This window comes from Canis lupus, chromosome 27, assembly GCF_003254725.2.
Source record: "Canis lupus dingo isolate Sandy chromosome 27, ASM325472v2, whole genome shotgun sequence".
NCBI classification, from domain to species: domain Eukaryota; kingdom Metazoa; phylum Chordata; class Mammalia; order Carnivora; family Canidae; genus Canis; species Canis lupus.
This window is the reverse complement of record NC_064269.1, coordinates 8,913,642-8,934,617: the sequence shown is the minus strand read 5'-3', so window position 1 is coordinate 8,934,617 and position 20,976 is coordinate 8,913,642. Positions and strand designations below refer to the sequence as shown.

At 40.9% G+C, this 20,976-nt stretch overlaps 1 protein-coding gene and 1 long non-coding RNA gene across 6 annotated transcripts in view; one reads left to right on the top strand and one right to left on the bottom strand.

Annotated features, from left to right (window-relative positions):
* Positions 1-4,333, bottom strand: part of LOC112678217 (uncharacterized) — a 51,116-nt gene extending 46,783 nt beyond the window's left edge. For both annotated transcript variants that reach the window (XR_007406560.1, XR_004809772.2), the window contains exon 1: positions 4,195-4,333. This is a non-coding gene — a long non-coding RNA (uncharacterized LOC112678217). The remainder of the gene's footprint in view (positions 1-4,194) is intronic.
* The window catches only part of ANO6 (anoctamin 6), a 186,014-nt gene that overhangs the window by 151,822 nt on the left and 13,216 nt on the right, over positions 1-20,976 (top strand). For all 4 annotated transcript variants that reach the window (XM_049102767.1, XM_025477352.3, XM_025477353.3 and 1 more), the window contains 5 exons: positions 2,939-3,164; positions 4,211-4,380; positions 4,591-4,688; positions 13,257-13,387; positions 19,902-20,107. In XM_049102767.1, the coding sequence (XP_048958724.1) occupies positions 2,939-3,164; positions 4,211-4,380; positions 4,591-4,688; positions 13,257-13,387; positions 19,902-20,107 (831 nt within the window). The remainder of the gene's footprint in view (positions 1-2,938; positions 3,165-4,210; positions 4,381-4,590; positions 4,689-13,256; positions 13,388-19,901; positions 20,108-20,976) is intronic.

The window sequence follows — 20,976 nt, the reverse complement described above, 5'->3', positions numbered from 1 at the left end:
CCAGACCTCACATCACATTCAAGCCAAGAGAGGTTTCTGTTAGCAGCTGCCTCTATTGACAGAGCTAGCTTCTCTTTCCCATAGACATTGGCAGACCTCTCACATCCCACTGGCTCTTATTAAATTATTTATCAGTCCTTGAATCAGTTGCTGAGGCCCACAAGATGAGATAACTATTTGACTCAAACCAATCAGGATATATGCCTGTAAGGTGGGGGAAGGGGACAATCCAGCCCAAACCATAGGACTGAAAATGGAGGAGAGGTTATTCCCCTTTGGAAAGCAAAATCTAGGTCTGCTTCTAAGACTAGGAACAGATCCAAGGCAGCAGAAGCAACCAGTATCCACTATGGAGTAATTTCAAATGTTCTATAATAAGCATGTATTGGAATTATAATCAGAAAAGATTCGTAAGGAACTTGAGAATGCAGATCTTCCTCCTGTGGAGAAATATTGAACCTATCAAGTCCCCTGAAGAAGTATGGAAACATACCAAGTGTGTAAAAGCTCTGAAGTGACTTAGAATTCATTTCATAAACCATGTAGGAGTCTGTGCCATGCAGAGGTTAGTGTGACTCCAGAGTCCTGGGGTATTTCAGTCCTTTCAGTTACTAGTTGCTTAATTTGGGTCAAAGTCTTAATCTCTGTGGCTCTTTTTTCTGCCGTAAAAGATAGAACACTACCAACCTCACAGGGCAGGTGTTGAGGATTTTAAAAATATACGTGTCTGAGGTGAATAGTAAGCACTTAAAGAATCTCATCTATTATAATCACTTAATATTTTTAAAGACTATTAATGGAGATTTAAATATACACACACACACACACACACAATTTAAGGGGGTCTATATTGGGGATCCCTGGGTGGCTCAGTGGTTTAGCACCTGCCTTTGGCCCAGGGCGTGATCCTGTAGTCCCGGGATCAAGTCCCAGTTTGGGCTTCTGCATGGAGCCTGCTTCTCCCTCTGCCTGTGTCCCTGTCTCTCATGAATAAATAAATAAAATATTTTTTAAAATTAATTAAGGGTCTATATTTGTTGGGCTCAGAGAGGAAGACTGGATATACCTTATCTACTACATTTTTCTCAGCCTTGGCTAATTTTCACATGTACTCACACACACAAACATGTTATTCTTTTCATAAGTATTAAGCCCTAACTGTGAAGGGAAGGAGATAATGCGAGAGATTAGAAGAGGAAATAAAATGCCTTCTTTACACACTGATGGCTTTAAAAGTAAGAAAAACATCTTGTTAACTCTCCAGTCACCATACTCACAGTCAGCATTTATAAGCACTTTTCATGTGCCTGGGCTTAATGTTCTAAGTGCTTTTACCTGGAGTAACACATTAAATCCTCACAACACTCCTATAAGTAAGTTCCCATTAGGATCCCACCTTATATGGGCAAAGAAATGGAAGCCCCAAAGGTTAAGTAGTTTGCACTCGGTCCCTCAGCTAGAGGCAGAGCTGGGATTCAGATGCAGGAACCTCCAGGACCTCACCTGTAATCTCTCCCAGTCACTGCTCTCCACAGGTGAAAACCAGCCTCCCTCTGTTGCTGTAAACAACAGCACATGATTTGGCCCTGAAATGCACATTCTTTGTAGCTTTTCTCTCTGGAGGCAGACACATTGAAATACATACTTTGCAGTAAGTCCAGAAAGTAGATGTAGGGAAAACAGTTTCTAAGGGAGACCTTAAAAAATAAATAAATAAAATAAAATAAAAGGGAGGGCAGCCCGGGTGGCTCAGCGATTTAGCGCTGCCTTCAGTCCAGGGTGTGATCCTGGAGACCCAGGATCGAGTCCCTCATCGGGCTCTCTGCATGAAGCCTGCTTCTCCCTCTGCCTGTCTCTCTGTGTGTCTCATGAATAAATAAATAAAATCTCTAATAAAATAATAAAATAAATAAAATAAAATAAAATATAAATAAAATGGAGACCTTTAAATGTGCATGGTTCAGGGGCCGGAGAAAACCTGCCTAATGAAGGGACACCCTACCAGCCACACACAAGCTGTGCTTCAGATGCCCCTACTTCCCCTCCCCACCCCCACACTGACTTGGGGTCTGTGTAGTCAAAAATACAACAGGTTAGTGAAATGAATCTTGTGCAGATGCAGGTATGAGTAACTGCAGGTTTAAGATCTTAGGATCTGAGGGTGAAAAGGGTGTGAAGCTTTCATCAGCAGGTAGCTGCTGCCATCTCTGAATTCCCTCCAGGCACCTCTATCTCACCTCCTGCAGGCAGCTAAGACAAAAGCACCTGCTGACCCTTGAACCAGGGATAGGTCCTCTGTTGGAAGCGAACGTACCCCCTTAATATTAGGATGAAAACTGAGCAAAAACTTTAATGCACACCCTAAAGAATGTCCTGATTGTAGAGGGATGTTTTCACTGGTTCCACGTTTTCCTCTTCTGAAGATTCGTTCTTTTTTTTTTTTTTTAATAGACCTTTATTCAAGCAGTTTGGGGTTTGCAGACAAACTGCACAGTGAGTGAGTACAGGATTCCTGTGTACTCACGCCCTGTGCAGTTTCTCCTATTGTTAACATTTTTTTAAAGATTTTATTTATTCATGAGAGAGACAGAGGGAGAAAGAGGCAGAGACACAGGCAGAGGGAGAAGCAGGCTCCCTACAGGGACCCCGATGTGGGACTCGATCCCAGGACTCCAGGATCACGCCCTGGGCCGAAGGCAGACACTAAACCGCTGAGCCACCCACATTTTCCTTCAGTGGACACACTTTGTTTTGACTTCCATCATTCCTCTCCCTTTTTTTGAAATTTAACGTGCCCGATTTCCACCCGTCTTGTGGCAACTATATGAGAGTCACATCACTTTGCACGTGCACCTTGTCCATTTACACATGGAGTTGATTTTCAAGTGTAAAAATACTATTTGTGAATCTCATGTTGCTGTGTTTATTGTGCTTCCAGATCCTGTTGATCATTGCCTCAGTTATTGGGATCATAGTCTACAGGCTCTCAGTGTTGGTTGTATTTTCTACAAAATTATCTCAGACCTTCAACGGGACAGACCCAATCCAGAAGTACCTGACCCCACAGACAGCCACGTCTATCACAGCTTCCGTCATCAGCTTTATCATCATCATGATTCTGAACACCATATATGAAAAAGTAGCAATCATGATTACTAATTTTGGTAAGGTCATTCCGTAAGACACTTTTAAAACCTGGTGAGAAATAGAGACTGTCTCTTTCAGGCATTTCAATTTCAGTATGTTACGAATTTTAGAAAATTTCGAGTGTAAACATATTTTATCTAACCTGTGTGGGAAATGAATTATCTACAGCTTTGCATTAGCAAAAGGGACAAAGCAAAGACAATCATTATAATGCCCAAGCTCTGTGTAAACAGATCAGCGCTGAATAATATTTTCAATTACGTGAGATCACGTACCCTATTGTTGAAAGTAAATAGTCTTTTTATTGCAAATAAGTGGAATGGGGTCATGGTTCCAGTGGCAAATATGCTCCTCTTTTGCTGAGAGGACAAGTAATCACCCTGTTGCGTGGCTTTCCCCCATGCTGTTCATATTAATGTCCCTGTGTTCTTCTCAGCTCCAGCTTTTATAATAAATGTTTCTCTCTCTCTGGCTTGTATCCCAGGCAGCTGCTTAGTGGTCGGAGTTAAGCTCTCCCCACATGCTGCATATGCCTGGGCCATTCTCCGAATGGTCTGCTCAGCGGTCATCTTCTAAAAATGATCCGACTGCTTTAAATTCTCAACTAGAAGGATGACCTGTTCTATCTTCTCCAAATGCCTGTAACAGGTTCCCCATCATTTTGTTTGTTTCAACAGCCCTACCTTCCTTACCCACAATTCAGGAAGACGAGAGAAATATCATTTAGCAGGCTGTTCAGAAATAACCTGTTGTCTGCTTAGACCTGAGAGAGGACAAGCCTTGTCCATTTGATAACATTAAGCTTGTAAATTTTAAGGAATCCTTGAATATTTTGGCCCTGTGGGATGTTGTATTCTTGGCAGAAGGGGGAGGGGGGCCTGTTATACCAACGTGTAAGCTGGGAATTGGCACAGAAGCTATATTAAGGAATTCAAAAACAGCTTAAAGGGAAACTGTGTGAATTGTATTTTTTTTTTAAACATGTTAACTCATGTATCGGTGTCTTTGATTAGGGTCTCAAAGCTGTTCACAATTTTTAAGTCTTACCTTTATTTAACTGCAGAACTCCCAAGGACCCAGACTGATTATGAGAACAGCCTGACCATGAAGATGTTCTTATTCCAGTTTGTCAACTACTATTCTTCATGCTTCTACATCGCATTCTTTAAGGGCAAATTTGTAGGTTATCCCGGAGACCCAACCTATTGGCTGGGAAAATACAGAAATGAAGAGGTACGAACTTAGAATTGGATTCTCCTGCCAATTTAAGCTGCTTCATGTTTTTCGCCACCGGGCACCCAACAAAGAGTTTCTTCACTGTGAATTCTTTAGATTCTCTTTGCCTTAACAGAATAAATATCAGCGAAAAAGAAAATTAATGAACTCAGTCTCATGTTAGACCCCTGTAAAATTTAAGCGAGATTTTTCTTTTTAATATTCCAGTGTGAGCCCGGTGGCTGTCTCCTTGAACTGACGACACAGCTGACGATAATCATGGGAGGAAAAGCAATCTGGAATAACATACAAGAGGTGTTACTTCCGTGAGTATGAAGTTTTGTGATCTTGGGGATGTGATAGGGGATAGAACAACCCACCCATCCCACCCATTTGCCTCTATGGTCACACAGCTGCATGCCCACCTCTAAAATGCGGTAAACTCCATCAAAGGCCTCCAGACCGGATGGTCCAACCAATGGTGTATATGTATCCAGTGTTTAATAATTATGTTTAAAAGAAAAAAAAAAAAAGCTTTCTATTTAACCTAAATCCCCATTTGCTACAGTTTATGCCTATTAGCCTATTGTTGGTAGCAGTCTGATTCTAGTCCTTGGAGATGGCGGTTGTTGGGGCTGTGAACTATTTCCTCAATTTCTTACAACCGTCTCCTCTCTTACACTATGGTTTTAAAAATCAACGGTAATAATTTGTTGAGTTGCTATTATGTACCAGTCACTGTATTAAGTGCTTTATAGATCTCTCAATCTGTCAGACAATCCTGATTTTTATCTCCCTTATGCAAATGAAGATTCTGTGACTTAAAGTGGTTAAGTGATTTACCCACATTCACATTATCCGTAAGAGGCTACTCTGGGATTCATGTCCAAGATCATGGGACTCCAAATCCACATGCTTTCAACCAGAGAAGTTCTCTTCAAACATGTAATCCTGTGCCTTAGGATCACAAGAGATAATGATCTAAAATAATAAACACAAATGTCTTGACTTTACTGTTCTTTCCCTAAGAAATGAGAACAACAGATGTTAGTTAGCCAAGGTCACACTGTCCTTTTAAATCTGCACTTAAGCTCGCTCTATCCTATCTCAAAGTGAATAGTCCAGTGCTGTTTCAATTTCTGCACATTTTCAGGGGCTTATTATATTCATTTTCTGTGATTGCTGCTGAACAGATTCCTACCAACTTAATGATAAGGGGAGGACAATGAGAAAAACACAAAACAACACAGATTTAATATCTTACGGTTCTAGAAGGCACAAGTCTGACGCAGCTTTCAGTGGGCTAAACTCAAAGTGTTGGCAGCCAACCTATTCCTTTCAGGAGCCCATAGGATGAATTCATTTATTTCTCTTTTCTAGCTTCTAGGAATTGTCTACATTCCTTGGCTTGTGGCTGCTTTTGTCATCTTAAAACCAGCAGTGTTGCTATGTGTCTGACTCTTCTATAGTCACATCCCCCTAGCTCGCCTCCTCCCTTCTTCTCTCCCTCCCTTCTTCTCTCCCTCCCTTCTTCTCTCCCTCCCTTCTTCTCTCCCTCCCTCCCTCTCTCCTCCACTTTGATTGCCCTGATAATTACATTGGGCCCACCTGGATGATCCAGGAAACTATCTTAAGGTCAGCTGATTTGCAACCTTATTCCCCTTTGCCATGTCACTTAACATATTCATATGTTCTGGGGGGTGGGACATGGCCATCTTTTGGTGGACCATTTTTCTGACTATGACACATACCTTTTCAAGGTAATTTCTGGCTCTGAGTTTCTGTCCTCACAGAACTTTTGATCTCTCTTCTGTCTTGCCTCCTATGTCTATACTTTCTGCTTATGGCAACCCGAAAGCCAACTGTGGCCCCTCTCAGTGTCCTCCAAAACTATGCACACAAGCAGCCTTTACTGATGTTTGGGACATGGAGCCAGCAACCCAGAATAATTCTGAAATTAAAAACCACCATCTTGGGCAGCCCTGGTGGCGCAGCGGTGTGGCACCGCCTGCAGCCCGGGGTGTGATCCTGGAGACCCGGGATCAAGTCCCATGTCAGGCTTCCTGCATGGAGCCTGCTTCTCCCTCTGCCTGTGTCTCTGCCTCTCTCTCTGAGAAAATAAATCTTAAAAAAAAAAAAAAAAAAAAAAAAAAAAAACACTGTCTTTTAAAAGTCTTTTCTCCCACTGCATAGCTGGATTTTTTTTTATGACCCTTCTTTGTAGGCTCCAGACTCTTCAACCTATCTTCCCCCCACCCCACAGAACTTCCCTCCATTTCTTTCTCCTCCCTCCCCTAACTTCTCCTCTCTCTTCCCCATTACCAAGTTCCTGTTTATTCTCTTTGCAGAGCAGTTCACCATTTTTTTTTCCCTGTTTTCATAGAGCAGAAACGTTTGGGTCCTTTTACATTTCTTCATTAGGCTTCATCCTCCACCTTCAAGGTGAACTATCAGGGTCTATCTCAAAACAAACATTACTCCTCCACCTTGTCCCCCCACCCCCGCAATGTTCTCCTCTCCTCCCTCCTCCCTTATACAAAAAGGATCTGGTCTTAACTGTAAAATTAATATGTGGGGTCCTTACTAGGGAGTAAATAACCCTTAACTTCACTGAGTTCATATTCAGATTTTTCCATATGAGTAAAAGTAGGTCATGCACAAATAGTGGGTTTCTATATGAAAACAAATATATCAAATAGAGGAAGGGCTTAACTCAGATTAGTAAACAGCATTTTTCTGAAGGAAGTAGGCTAGTTATTTAAACTAAATTTTGATGACTGGTTGATTGTCAGTGAGCCATTTTCTGAACCAAAAAAATAGCGACTGTTGGCAGGGCAGGGGATGGGGGTGGGGACATATATTTCCTAAACTGGTACTAAGAAATTCATATGAAATGAAACTTGTTCACATGAAATATTTAAAAATAAAGGATGTACATAGTATCCATGGTATATTTATACCTGTACTTCAAGATAGGCCATTGATGCACATTATAGTGAGCTCAACTTTTTGTTAGACATTTCTTTTTTTTTTTTTTTTTTAATTGTATTCATTTATTCCTGAGAGACACAGAGAGAGAAGCAGAGGGAGAAGCAGGCTCCAGGCGGGGAGCCTGATGCGAAACTCGATCCCAGGACCCCAGGATCACGCCCTGGGCCAAAGGCAGGCACTAAACCACTGAGGCGCCCCTGTTAGACATTTCTATTCCTGGCCTAAAACACCTCAGGGCGGTATGTTTTGAATTATCTCTCCCTTGTCTGAAAACTGGGAATGCTACATTCTAGCCACTTTAGAGAGTGACTTGGGCTCTTCCCATCAGTCTTTGTGTGTAGGTACCACTTTCCTGCATACGTTTTCCACACAAAGTGAAAGATCAGTTACTCTTCCTACCCAAACCGATCCCCAACCCCAAAATACATAAGATAGGCAAGAAAAGCCTGGTCAGTCAGTAGCTATTTTCCCACCATTTAAATATGTCCAAAGGAACATAATGAAATGAATATCACCGTAAACTGGTCTTCTTCCACCCTGACACCACTGGAGGTCCTCAGTGAGGATTCCAGGAACAAAGCACTTCTGGCACTGTGACCCAGGTTCCCTTTGGGGTCCCGCTGGCACCTAAATCAGTACCTGGAATTTAGTAGGCACACCCCAGCACCAGTCTAGTGAATGAGTGACCCATGTGCTTCGAATACGTAACATCAGCAAAATAACAGAATTGTTTGTTGGACCCAGGGAACAAGCCCAAAGTCCTTTGCCCTTTCCAGTCTCACTTTGTATTTTGATATTTGAGGCATTCCTGGGAATTTTATTCTGTGTTTGACAAAGGGTTCATACAATCCCTGCATTAAGCCACTCTGGAGAAAATTTTATGATTAAACATTAAGGAAAATAATTACAGCTAAAAATCCAAAATACCAATAGCATTGTTCTTTGGTATTTAGATAACAGATGGCTGTAATTTTCATCCATTGTTGGTTTTCTGTGTTTTTCACAACGGGAATGCACTACTTAAATGAGGAAAGTGAACTATTATAAGAGAACAGATCTGATTTGGCTGGAAGATGAACCAGACATACAATAAAGAGAACCCGAAATACAGCTATCCCTCACTATCTATACTGACCCTTTATTTTCAGGAACAGTAAAATAGATTCAGATAGTGAAGGATGCTTGTATTCAAAATTAGCAAGTGGGAATACTGTGGAATATCCTTAATAGAAATGATGATTATCTATAGCATCTGGATTAAATATGATAATGAAGCTACAAAGAGAAAATGAGGTGTAAAGTGCTTTACACGTAATAAGGACTTAGGGAAGGGTGCTTTTCCAATGCTGTTATTGCTAGTATGCATGATAAATCCCTAAGAAAATTATTTTATAACCCCTGCTAGAGAGAGGAAGCTTCCACTCATGGCCGGGGGAAGAAGTATCTGGAATCTGTATTTTTAAAAAGTTCCCTAGATGATTCTCATGTTCAGTCAAGATTGATATCTCTGCACTAGATTCGTAACTCACTAGAAAACCCTAAAGACCAAGGACAGTGATGGATGGATGACAGCCCAAGATTCCCTACTACAGATAAGTAGTTCAATTCAGGAAGAGTGAACAAGAGTCTGTAGTTCAGAAAAGAAAGCTACTCAGAAAGACGTCTAATATGATGTATTACGGGTGATGAAAGGCAGTACAGTATGAGAGGGAAGTACTAGATGAGCTGATCATACAAGTGGTTGCCAAGACAGAAGTTTCACCCTCAGTCCAAATTGTAATGGATTTGGACCCCCGATAGTAAAAGAACTGCTTCTCTGGAGCATTGAGAGGATTCAATCAAGAGGCTAGGACTGGAAGTGTGAGGCAGAGCAAAAAACCAAAACAACAGAAATCAGGAATCTCGAGTTTGGGTGGCATGAAGGGTGATGAGTGACACCACCTGTGTCACAAGGCCCCTGTCATGTGTGAAACTGTGGGTTCCCAGCCTTGCCTTAGACTTGACTGATTACAGAGCTTTGGGTTGGGTTACAGGATGTAGCACTAGCATCAAGCATTCTAGGTCATTCTAAGTGCTGAAGTGAGATCCGCCAATCCAGACAACATTGTGTCCCCAAGCCAAGATTCTAAGTAACATAGGCTGTGTTACCTGTCAGCCTCAGCAGTTAGCCTGTATTGGTCCAAAGAAAATCTTGTTTGTGAAGGTGGTCTTGATATATTAGGAAATGTGCTAAATACTTTACCTGTTCTGAATTATTTAATCCTGACAGAAATCCTGGGCAGTGTAAGTTTTGTTACCTCATTTAATTTGAATTTGACCAAAGTCAAAGAGTAAGCAATGAAGAGTAGATTCAGATTCAGGGGTGTCTGAGACCATATCCCCTCCACTTTCTACAGCCTCCTACTGTGCCCCTAATGTCACAGAAGAGAAAGAAGTGGGGAAAGATTGGGAAGCCAGGGGCATGTTCTGTGGTAGAGCACTTCCCCTTCATGAACCTTGAGGAGTGGCCAGTAAAGTTTACACAGAGACCAGGAGCAGTGGGTCACCTAGCATGACAAGCTATTTGTAACTCATCCCTCCATGCAGAGGCCGGAGGGGGGTGGGGGGCAGTGGTGCAGGGAAGTACACCTGCACACGTGCATGTGCAGCATCCTCCATTGTCTTTATAGTGCGAAGCCTTTTCATTTTCTGAATTTGAAATTTGTACAAACATGTTGTTTAATGATCCAAAGCTTAGCCCACATGTTTGTATTTGAAGTTGTTTGCTGCTGTCTTGCATCTTCTGGTGAACTCCACAAGGAAACCACAAGTCACCTGTTGCTTGAGGGAACAACAGTTGCTTAGACTGCAGGTGCACACCTCATCTCACTGCAAACTTCAGTTTTTCTTCAGGAAAAATTGCCATAAAAAGTAGGGGGGGGGGGGACACATTTATCTGGAGGCATTGATAAAGAAAATAACATGAAACAATAGACACCCCTGAGGGGCCAGTGTCCAATAGAGCAGAGCACTGCGCTGTTTCCAACCAGCTCTGCACTATAACGTTGAGGAAGCATTTTCACTTCTCAGGCCCTTGATTTATTCAGCTTAAAACAAGAGTCCGTCCCATTTACAACTACACCCAAAGCCAGAAGAGACATAGGAATAAACCTAACCAAAGAGGCAGAGGATCTGCACTCAGAAAACTATAGAACGCTCATGAAAGAAATCGAGGTAGACACAAAGAAATGGAAAAACGTTGCATGCTCATGGATCAGAAGAACAAATATTTTAACAAATTTTGTTAAAATGTCTATGCTACCTAGAGTAATCTATACATTCAGTGCAATCCCTATCAAAATAACATCAACTTACTTCACAGAGCTGGAACAAATAATCCTAAAATTTGTATGGAGCCAGAAAAGGCCCCAAATAGCCAAAGGATTGTTGAAAAAAAAAAAAAAAAAAAACAAAAAAACAAAAAAAACAAAGCTGGTGACATCACAATCCCAGACTTCCAGCTCTACTACAAAGCTGTAGTCATCAAGACAGTATGGTACCGGCACGAAAACAGACCAATGGGAACAGAATAGGAAACCCAGAAATGGACCCTCAACTCTATGGGCAACTAATCTTTGACAAAGCAGGAAAGACTATCCAATGAAAAAAAAAGAGTCTCCAACAAATGGTGTTGGGAAAATTGTACAGCCACGCGCAAAAGAATGAAACTGGACCATTTCCTTATGCCATACACAAAAATAGACTCAAATATGAGACGGGAATCCATCAAAATCCTAAAGGAGAACACAGGCAGCAACCTCTTTGACCTCAGCTGCAGCAGTTTCTTGCTGGCATGTCTCCAAAGGCAAGGGAAACAAAGGCAAAAATGAACTATTGGGACTTCATCCAGATAAAAAAGCTTTTGCACAGCAGTTGACAAAACCAAAAGACAACTGACGGAATTGGAGAAGATATTTGCAAATGATAGATCAGATAAAGGGCTAGTCTCCAAGATCTATAAAAAACTTACCTAACTCAACACCTAAAGAACAAATAATCCAGTCAAGAAATGGACAGAAGACATGAACTTCTCCAAAGAAGACATACAAATGGCCAACAGAAAATGCTCCACGTCACTCAGCATCAAGGAATTACAAATCAAAACCACAAAGGGATACTACCTCACACCAGTCAGACTGAGTAAAATTAACAAGTCAGGAAACAACAGATGTTGGCAAGCATGCAGAGAAAGGGGAACCCTCGTACACTGTTGGTGGGAATGCAAGCTGGTGCAGCCACTCTGGAAAATAGTATGGAGGTTCCACAAGAAGTTGAACATAGGGGGAATCCCTGGGTGGCTCAGCAGTTTGGCGCCTGCCTTCAGCCCAGGGTGTGATCCTGGAGTCCTGGGGTCGAGTCCCACATCGGGCTCCTGCATGGAACCTGCTTCTCCCTCTGCCTGAGTCTCTGCCTCTCTCTCTCTCTCTCTCTCTCTCAAGAATAAATAAATAAAATCTTTAAAAAAAAAAAAAGTTGAACATATAGCTTCCTTATGACCCAGCAATTGAACTACTGGGTATTTAGCACAAAGATATAAATGTAGTGATCCAAAGGGGCCCCTGCACCCCAATGTTTATAGCAGCAATGTCCACAATAGCCAAACTTTGGGAAAAGCCCAGATATCAATCAACAGATAAATGGATAATGATGTGGTATATATGTATGTATGTATATATACATATATATGTGTGTGTGTGTGTGTGTGTATTTGTACACAATGGAATACTAAGCCATCAAAAAAAATGAAATCTTGCCATTTGCAATGACACGGATGAAACTACAGGATTTTTTGCCAAGTTAATTAAGTGATTCAGAGAAAGATAATTATAATATAATCTCCCTTATATGTGGAATTTAAGAAACAAGACAGAGGATCATAGAGGAAAAAATAAAGCAAGACAAAATCAGAGAGGAGACATACCGTAAGAGATTCTTAATCATAGGAAACTGAGGGTCACTGGAGGGGAGAGGGTTGGGGGTTGGGGTAACTGTGTGATGAACATGAAGAAGGGCACGTGACATAATGAGGACTGGGTATTATGTAAGACTGGTGATTCTCTTATCTCTACCTCTGAAATCAATAATACATGTTAATTGAATGTAAATCTAAATTAAAAAAATAGGGTCTTGGACCTGTTTCATCTAAAATGAAAATACATCACTTTTCTTTGAGAGCCCTTCAATGGCTCCTCACTTCACCCAAAAAATGCCCAAATCTTCACAATGGTCTCTTAGGCTCCCCACCCCTCAAAACTACCAAAGTAGTTTCCTACTAGTCCAGGATCACACCAGTCTCCATGCTGTCTGCCCAACATAAAAGGTCTGCTCCTGCTTCTGGGGCTCTGTAGTCACAGTTTCCTCTGCCTCCTTCATAATTTTATTCAAATGTCACTCCTGAGCCCTTCCCTGCCACTGCACCACCCCCCCACCACAAATACAAACAATCTCCATTCCTTGCCCTGCCTCATTCTTCTCCACAGCATGATCACCAGCTCACATACCATGTCTGGCTTTATTTTATCTTCTCTGGTGATTTCATACTGGAAAGACTATTTTGGATAATAGCAGAGAAATGGGGGGGGAAAAAATAAGAAATCTAAAGCTAATCAAATGAGAGAAAGTATTTTTAAAAACCTAACTGTCCATATGAAAAGGAGCTGAGCGAAAACAGTAGCAGTTACAATTTTAATAAAACCTGGTACATAGTACTGTTTTTCAAAATATTTGGGGTTAAGGAGGCAGAAGTAAAAAGAAATTGAGTATGAAAACAAAATTCATTTCTTGGGGAGAATGATGTGTTTAGCTCAAGATATCTGCAAAATAATTTGATAAGATTCTCATTCACAGTTTGATCTTTTTGGCAGCTGGATCAAGAACCTAATTGGACGATATCACACAGCTTCCAGAACAGAAAAGAAATCCCCACGATGGGAACAAGACTACCACCTGCAGCTCATGGGCAAACTGGGATTGTTTTATGAATATCTTGAAATGAGTAAGTCCTTACTGAAGTTTTAGGTGATATAAATTATATTGGAATATGTCTTGGATCCCAAATAATTCCCTGGCATACTGAAATGAAGAAAAACACATTTTTCTCCACTAGGGAAAATTACACAATCAGGCCTTCAAATAAGGTGACTGTGTGTATCTTTGTCAGTATTTGTCATACAGAGCTAGAGGTTTATTACTAAGCAGTGAAATGCAATATTCATTGAGGTGCAGCCTCACCATTCTCAGTATACTCTACCCATGCTGTCTGAGAGTGAACTCAGAACTATTATTAGAGGTGATTCAGCTTGGGCTGGAGTCCACACAGGCACAGCTGTTGGCCAGTACACTTCTGAATGAAGCATTTAATCAAGCCTGGACGGAAAGCCTGTATGTAGGAGCATGCTGTTACGAGGCAGGAAAGATCACAGGGTTCCCCTTTCATACCTCCCACCTGCTTTTGACTGCGTGTCTGTTTCTCCAGGCCCATCACTTCTGCATGGTTCCTTGAGTGACCTCATGGCTAATCCCTGGCTTGAATGTAGAACCATTTTGCTGGTTTGGAATTAAGATTTAGCACGGGTCCCTTCCTTCGTGACTGCCTTTGTCCATTTGCGCAGTATTAGCTTGGGCTCTATTTCTCTTCCGTTGGCCTTGATCCTGAGTTCTTGGGTGCCTTTAAATGAACACCTCTCCAAACAGATTTCCAGAGGAAACTCTATCTTTTCTACTATGCATGACACGCTTCTATCTAACAGAAGGCTTACAATTTACAGGTTTTGTATCTGCGCCCTATCAGCTAACCATTGCACCGAATTACAATTTTTCTAAGCTTTAGGAGGCACAACATTTTGGTTGACAGGCCTTGCTTTTATGCAGAGGGGTTTGTATGTTTGCGAAGGTACCCCTTTGTGGTTCCTGTTCACAAGTCTGCAGATAGACGATGGTTTTATTAAATCACATTCTATATGTGAAATAATTGCTTTTAAAAATATACATTATACATGGAGACACGTCTGCTTCCTTCAGTGAGTGAAAGGTTCGTCTTGTAGCTTCTTCAGTCAACAATACTTTGCAGTCTGGAGTTTGATTTGAATTTCATTCTTGCTTTTGTTCTGTTTCGTGACCAGCTTTGATTAAGGATATAGCTTCAGTACGTAATGTAGAAGCTAGATTTATTTATTTATTCTTTTTCTTTCCAAACGGACTGCAAGACAATTACCTCTGATTCCACAATGAGTCATAATTGTAAATATTTCTTATCGGAGCTATTATCAGCATCAACAACAACATTCTAGGGCAGGATATCATTTGTTATTTTAGCACCAAATACATACCTTGGGAGGAAAAAAGTTATTTTTCTGTAGTTGACTACAGACACTCAAATAAATAGTGTTGTGAGAAGTTATAGGAAAAAGTTGTGCTTTGGGGGGAAGTTGCCATGACTTTTAGAGCTTCATAGTCTCCTTAAAATAATTGCCAACAAAATAATTCGGCCTCACCCTACCCTACGAGAAAGGCTGGAATAACAACTGTTCAAGATAGACATTTATTAAATTGTTTTCCTATTATCAAACTAATACCTAATGAATTAGAAAAATTAATCCGTTTTTGAGAATAGGCAGTCTAATCTGTATTCAACACCACTACTTTTTTGTTATTTGACCTTGTAAGAGACAGAATGGCCAAGTGCTTTTTGAATTATTTTTGTTCCTCTAAAATAAATACAGAGCACCTTTGGTGATGGTCTCATCACCACAGTTCCTTTCCTCTGGTTTTCCCCTTCTTCATCTGCCTTTCTAATTTTGCCTCCTAGCTGCTGAAGGGAACCATCTTCTAGCGGACGACCCTTAAACCCAACCACCAGCTCTGTTCCCCTCTGCCTAATTCAGGAGACTAGAATTCCCCTCTGTCTGAAACACCCTTCTCTTCTCTATGTGAGGAACTGCTGCCAAACCTCAGCAGTAACCCTTAACTTTTCACACAGATTTGCTGCTCTTGTCTGTAGGAATTAACAGCACTTGATTCCTGTCTTGATGGCATCTGATTATGTGCACACCTCCCCCCAGACTGGACTGATCCTGCTCAAGGTGGCTACACAGACCTTTGCCTCTTTCAGCCTCAGCTGGAGCACACCACCGTCTGGACCCCAGGACTCATAAATATTTAATTAAGGGACCTGAGCTTAGAGTTTCAACACACACTTACAACTGTTAATTGAGTTTACGTTAACATTGCCCCCACCATCCCACTGAAGTTCTTTATAGCTTGTTTTTGGGGTTTTATTTTTGAGTGAAATTTCTACGTTATTTATCTCCACAATCCTTGGAGATTATTAAAGTAATCCTATTATGTTAACCAAAATTGCCTCCCCAGGTGTATATGCCTGACTTCTGAGAATTCAGACACAGGATATAGAGAAATTGTCAGTCTAAAATCTGGAAGCCATAAAATACCATTTTGTACTTAGAGCACTACACAGCATAGACACCAGACTCTTGAGAACTTAGTGATGGCTTCTCAGGGGGCAGGTGCCATAAATTAAATGCACTAAAGTGATGGAGGGGGCCGTTTGTCTCTGGCCCTGCCTCTTCTACCCTTGTTAACTTGACTTCAGCATCCTCCATCTCTAAGTTAATTTTTAAAGATTAAAACAATGACCTTCATATATTATTTTCTCCATTTAATTTACTATAATTAATATCAATACTTCTTCAGCATTATCTTGTGCCCACCCCTTTTCTCTCTCCAATGCTAACCCCACCTAAGTGCTCCTTACACTCTCCAGGACTCAGGCCGGTCTTCTCCCCACTACCTGCATTAGTGTTTCCTCATCTTTGCATGCCTCCTAACTCTATACTCATTCATCCAATAAACATTTATGGAGAACCTGCTATGCCAAACACTGTATCAGTTGGTGGTGATACCAAGGTATGTAAGACTTGGTGCCCACCCTCACGGAGCCAAGTGAAGGATGGTCAACACCTAGTAGATTGTTAAGAAGGTAAATGAAGATCAGCCTTCCTAGAGCAGGTGATATTTGAACTGGATTTTGGGTTTGTTTGTTTTTTGTTTTATTTTTGAACTGGATTTTGAAGGATGGATGGAAGTTATCTGTCCAAAGTATGCTAAAGGGAATAGACATTTCATGCAGAGAGGGTGATACATTTAAAAGTACAAGGGCATGAAACAGCTTGGCCAGATTCAAAGAGGGGCAAGTAAACAAGGTATGGTGAAAACAAAGGATCCAGAGGTGGGAATATCAGGTAAGCAAAAGCTAGGTCATAATGGGTCTTGCATGCTTAGCCAGGAGACTTGAACTTAACCTTAATGAGCTTATCCTTACCCACTGGAATACTTGTAAGCAAGAGAATTATATAATGTTTATGTTGAAAAAGATGAGGTCATTCTGCTGCAGAATGGAAGCTCTTTGGAAGGAAAAGGATATTTTGGGAGGCTACACCAGGTAACCCACACAATTGGATATTCCCCACACCTAAATAGAGGCAGTGGGCATAGCCACAGGATCAAGGAGACAGATTCAATAAGTGTTAAAGAAATTACTAATATGACAGGTGAAGAATAGAATCAAGATAATTTCCAGGAGATTGAATATGCAGGTGGATTATGAGGAGAAGAACTAGTTTCAAGAAAATGGTTCACCACTGGGTATTTTGAGTGCAAGGTGCCCATGGGCCACATCCATAGCAGCGACCATTAGAAAGTTGGATTCCCTAGGAGCTCAAAGGAGCTGCAGATGAGGCCATAGGGGTGATTCAGGCACACCAGGCACAGAATTGAGGATGAGGTCCTGGGGAAAGGAGCCATTTAAAGGGTAAATGGGGGAAAAGATCCACAAAGAGGAGGAAGACTGGCAGAAGAGTTGGAAGAGAAGCTTAGAAGGTGGTAATGTTGCTTAAGAGAGATTTGAACACTGACTAAAAGCTTAATGCAAAATACGCAGACAGGGTTGGGAAGCAAGAGCCAAAGCCCACACTTAACTCCTGGACAGTGGGGAAAGGTGGAAGAAGCATTCTGTAGCATTTAAAAAAAAAGTGTGCATGTGCATGCACGCACACACACATACACAACCCTACCTTGGCTTTTAAAAATGATTTAAATAAAACAGAAATCAAGGGGGAAGAGCATTCCACCAAGAGGGAAATGTTTGGCCATATCAAAAGCAGCCTAGCGATCCAACAAATAAGTACTGAGATGTACACTGATTTAGGAATAGGCAGTCACCGAAAAGTGAGCCCTGCAAGGGCAGTGGCATTACAGTGGTGAGGGCTGTGACAGGATGAGGAAGGAGTGAGTGATGGAGAAATAGTCAAGTTAGGTACTTCAAGAAACCTGACCATAAAGTGAAGAAGAAAGCATAGAAAGTGCTAGAGAGCAATCTTGGGTCATGGAAAAATTTTAGGCAAGGATTATTTTTGTTTTTAGTGTGTGGCTTTTGCCTTGCAGCATCCATAGGTCTTTTTTGTTGTTGCTCTTCATTTCGAAAGTTTAGAAAGTTCTCACTTAAACATCAAAACAGATTATGCCATGTTGGTTTTTCATTATTTTTTAATTAATCTATCTGTAATTTATTTTGGCATCAGAAATGAGGACTCTGGACCAGTTTTTCCAGTGATGTAGCTAATTGCCCCAGTACTTGAATCCACCGAATTGAATTATCACTCTTTCTGCATCTATTCTGATTAATTCAGAATTAGTTCTAAACTGTTTCAGTTGCCATAGGGTAATAATACCTTTTATTAATAGGTAATAATACCTATAATACATTCACATCCCTTAGAGCTGGTTCCATCTTATCCTTTTTCAGAAAGTCTCTCCTGTCAGTTCAAGCTTCACTCTTCATTATCTTACTCATGTAGATTTCTTAACGTTAGCATCACCTTTCATCTTTAAAAAAAAAAAATCTATTTAGGATTATTAGCTACATTTGCATTAGAATTCTAAATTATGTTTTGGAGAAAAAAATTAAGTCCCCCAATTTGAATCTGCCCAGTTAAGAGTATGGTACATCCTACCATCCATATCATTTATCATTATTTGTTTTTATTTTTTACGTCCATTATCATATCACTGTTAACATTTCTCACCAATTTATTCCTAAATAATCTGGACTTTTGCTGTTATTATAAATGGCATCTTTTCTATTTGGGATTTTTTAACTGGGTTAATTGCTAGTATAGTCCTAATTTCTGGCTTCTCTTGAATCATGGGGAGATCTGGCAACATTGGATCCTCATTCCAACATGGCGACTGTGAGTAGTAGTCACTTTTATTAGGCTACGTACTTGCCAGTTTACCACAGTTGACTGCACCCACTCCACTCATTTCTATTACTTGCTTGGCCCCTGCAGGCCGATGAATTCACATAGAGGTAGGTGGTGCAAAGACACAGTCAGCAGCATAGCACCAAGGATTAGTGTCAACATCTATGACCTCACCAACTCTGGTCCTTGCCTATCTATCATCCCTGAAGCTGATGGCTCCTGCCTGGCCTGTGGACCTACCAAATCTTTCCATCCTTCTTTGTTCTTCTGCAACACACCCTGGCCTCTCAGAGCAGAAGCACATGCCCACTCCTACCTACATCCCCTCCACATCTTGCCCTTCCTGGCCAGATTGATCCCTGCCCCTTTTCGAGCAGTAGCTATAAAGGGGCTGTAATCTTTTATTAACAGCCTTAGTTCCATATCTGTACTAGTTTACTTGAAAATTTCTCTTAGATCTCCAGCCTTCTCATTTCTAACCTTTACCCCCCTGTGGTACAGCTTGCCCCAAATCTCTATTGCCCCATCTATAGCGAAGTCACATAAATTACAGATAAGGAAGAAAATAACATCTCAGCCATCACTTGAATTTTTACTTACTGTGACCACATAGACTGCAACAACTTCAAGATAAAAATTCCTGAAGAAATGTATTTTGCCTTATTAGGACACTTTCATCACTACATTTCCCTGATTTGTAATAATATTACAAATTCTCTGAATGCACCGCATTGCATCTACAGACTTGGGGGAGCTTGCTCATTTGCCTGTTTCCAGCATGTTTCTTCTAACATTCTCTAAACATAGCCTTCCCCAAAGTACATTTCTTTTTAACTTGTTAGATACTTCCACAATAGTCCTTTTCTTTTTTTTAACCCTAAAACACAAATCATCTTCCAACATCCAATTATTTCAACAGAGAATGAATATACTTAGAGTGTCCCAACTTTATTACCAGCAAATAACTTTAGTTGGTTAAAGATTTTCAGTATATTATTCCTATTATGCGTATACACGTGAATGAAACCGGCTATAACTACTCGTCTTTCCAGAGACTTCACATTTGTCTTTTGTTTGGGTTCTTTCAGTGTTGAACATTGTTATTACCATGGATGTCTTTTCTCTCGTATTTAGTTTATTGCTTGCCTTTCTCTTGCTTTATAAGAGTAAAGGAAAATATGTTGTCCTTCCATCCACCCACCACTCCATGATGCGTGTCCATTCCATTGACAGTTATTCAGTTTGGGTTCGTCACCTTATTTGTGGCCTCTTTTCCACTGGCCCCTCTGTTGGCTCTGGTGAACAATATATTGGAAATAAGAGTGGACGCGTGGAAAATGACTACCCAGTATAGACGCATGGTTCCAGAGAAAGCCCAAGACATCGGAGCATGGCAGCCCATCATGCAAGGAATAGCAATTCTGGCTGTGGTGACCAATGTGAGTAAACCTAGGCTTCACAGGATAAAGACCTTGAAAAGTCCAAAAATGTGTTAGTGTTGCTACCTAAAGAATTAAGTGTTCGCTGTTTTTTTTAAAACGGGAGGGAGATGCCAGTACCATCATCCATATAAAAACAGTTGTTATAACTGTGATTATTATTATTGTTTAATGATTTTAATTGTTTATAATTATTATTCATGACTTAAAAAGTCAAAACCTCTTACAGGGGCAGTTGCTAAGGGTGGCCATTATACTATTGTTCATTTGTTTAAGTCTTTATTCAATAGAAACACGGTAATAGTAATAACAGTAAGTACTAATTCTCTTAATCCTCACAAGACTGTAAAAGAAGTATCATTCTACCATATTTTATTATGTATTCCAAACTATCGACTTAAAATATTAACTCTGATGATAAAGTACTTTGTGAGTTCCATTCATGTGTCACCTTCTTTGATTCCTAGGCAGAGGTTCTTCAAGAAGGAGGGCTCTAGAGTGGGCCTCATTTCTCCTCTCTACCCCACCCTTGGCCTTTGCTAGCCACTCTCTGGTCATTAGCTAAGCAGCCTCATACCCTGCATGTGTCCCAGCTGTGAGGAACAGGTTGTCTTTTACAACATGTATAGATCTTGGACCAATCTGAACAGTCAGTGTCTGTCTGCCTGTCTGTGTCTCTCCCCCCCCCCCCAACCCCCATTTTTTTTTTTTTAAACACAAGCCAATAAGGAGCTCTCAGGGAGAACAATTTCCATCCCAGCCCAGCAAGGGAATGACTACCTTCCCTAGAAATAGCCTTACAATTAGGGCTATTACCTCCCTTTTTTCACTACCCACTTTATTTCTAGGTCACAGTTCTCAACAAGATG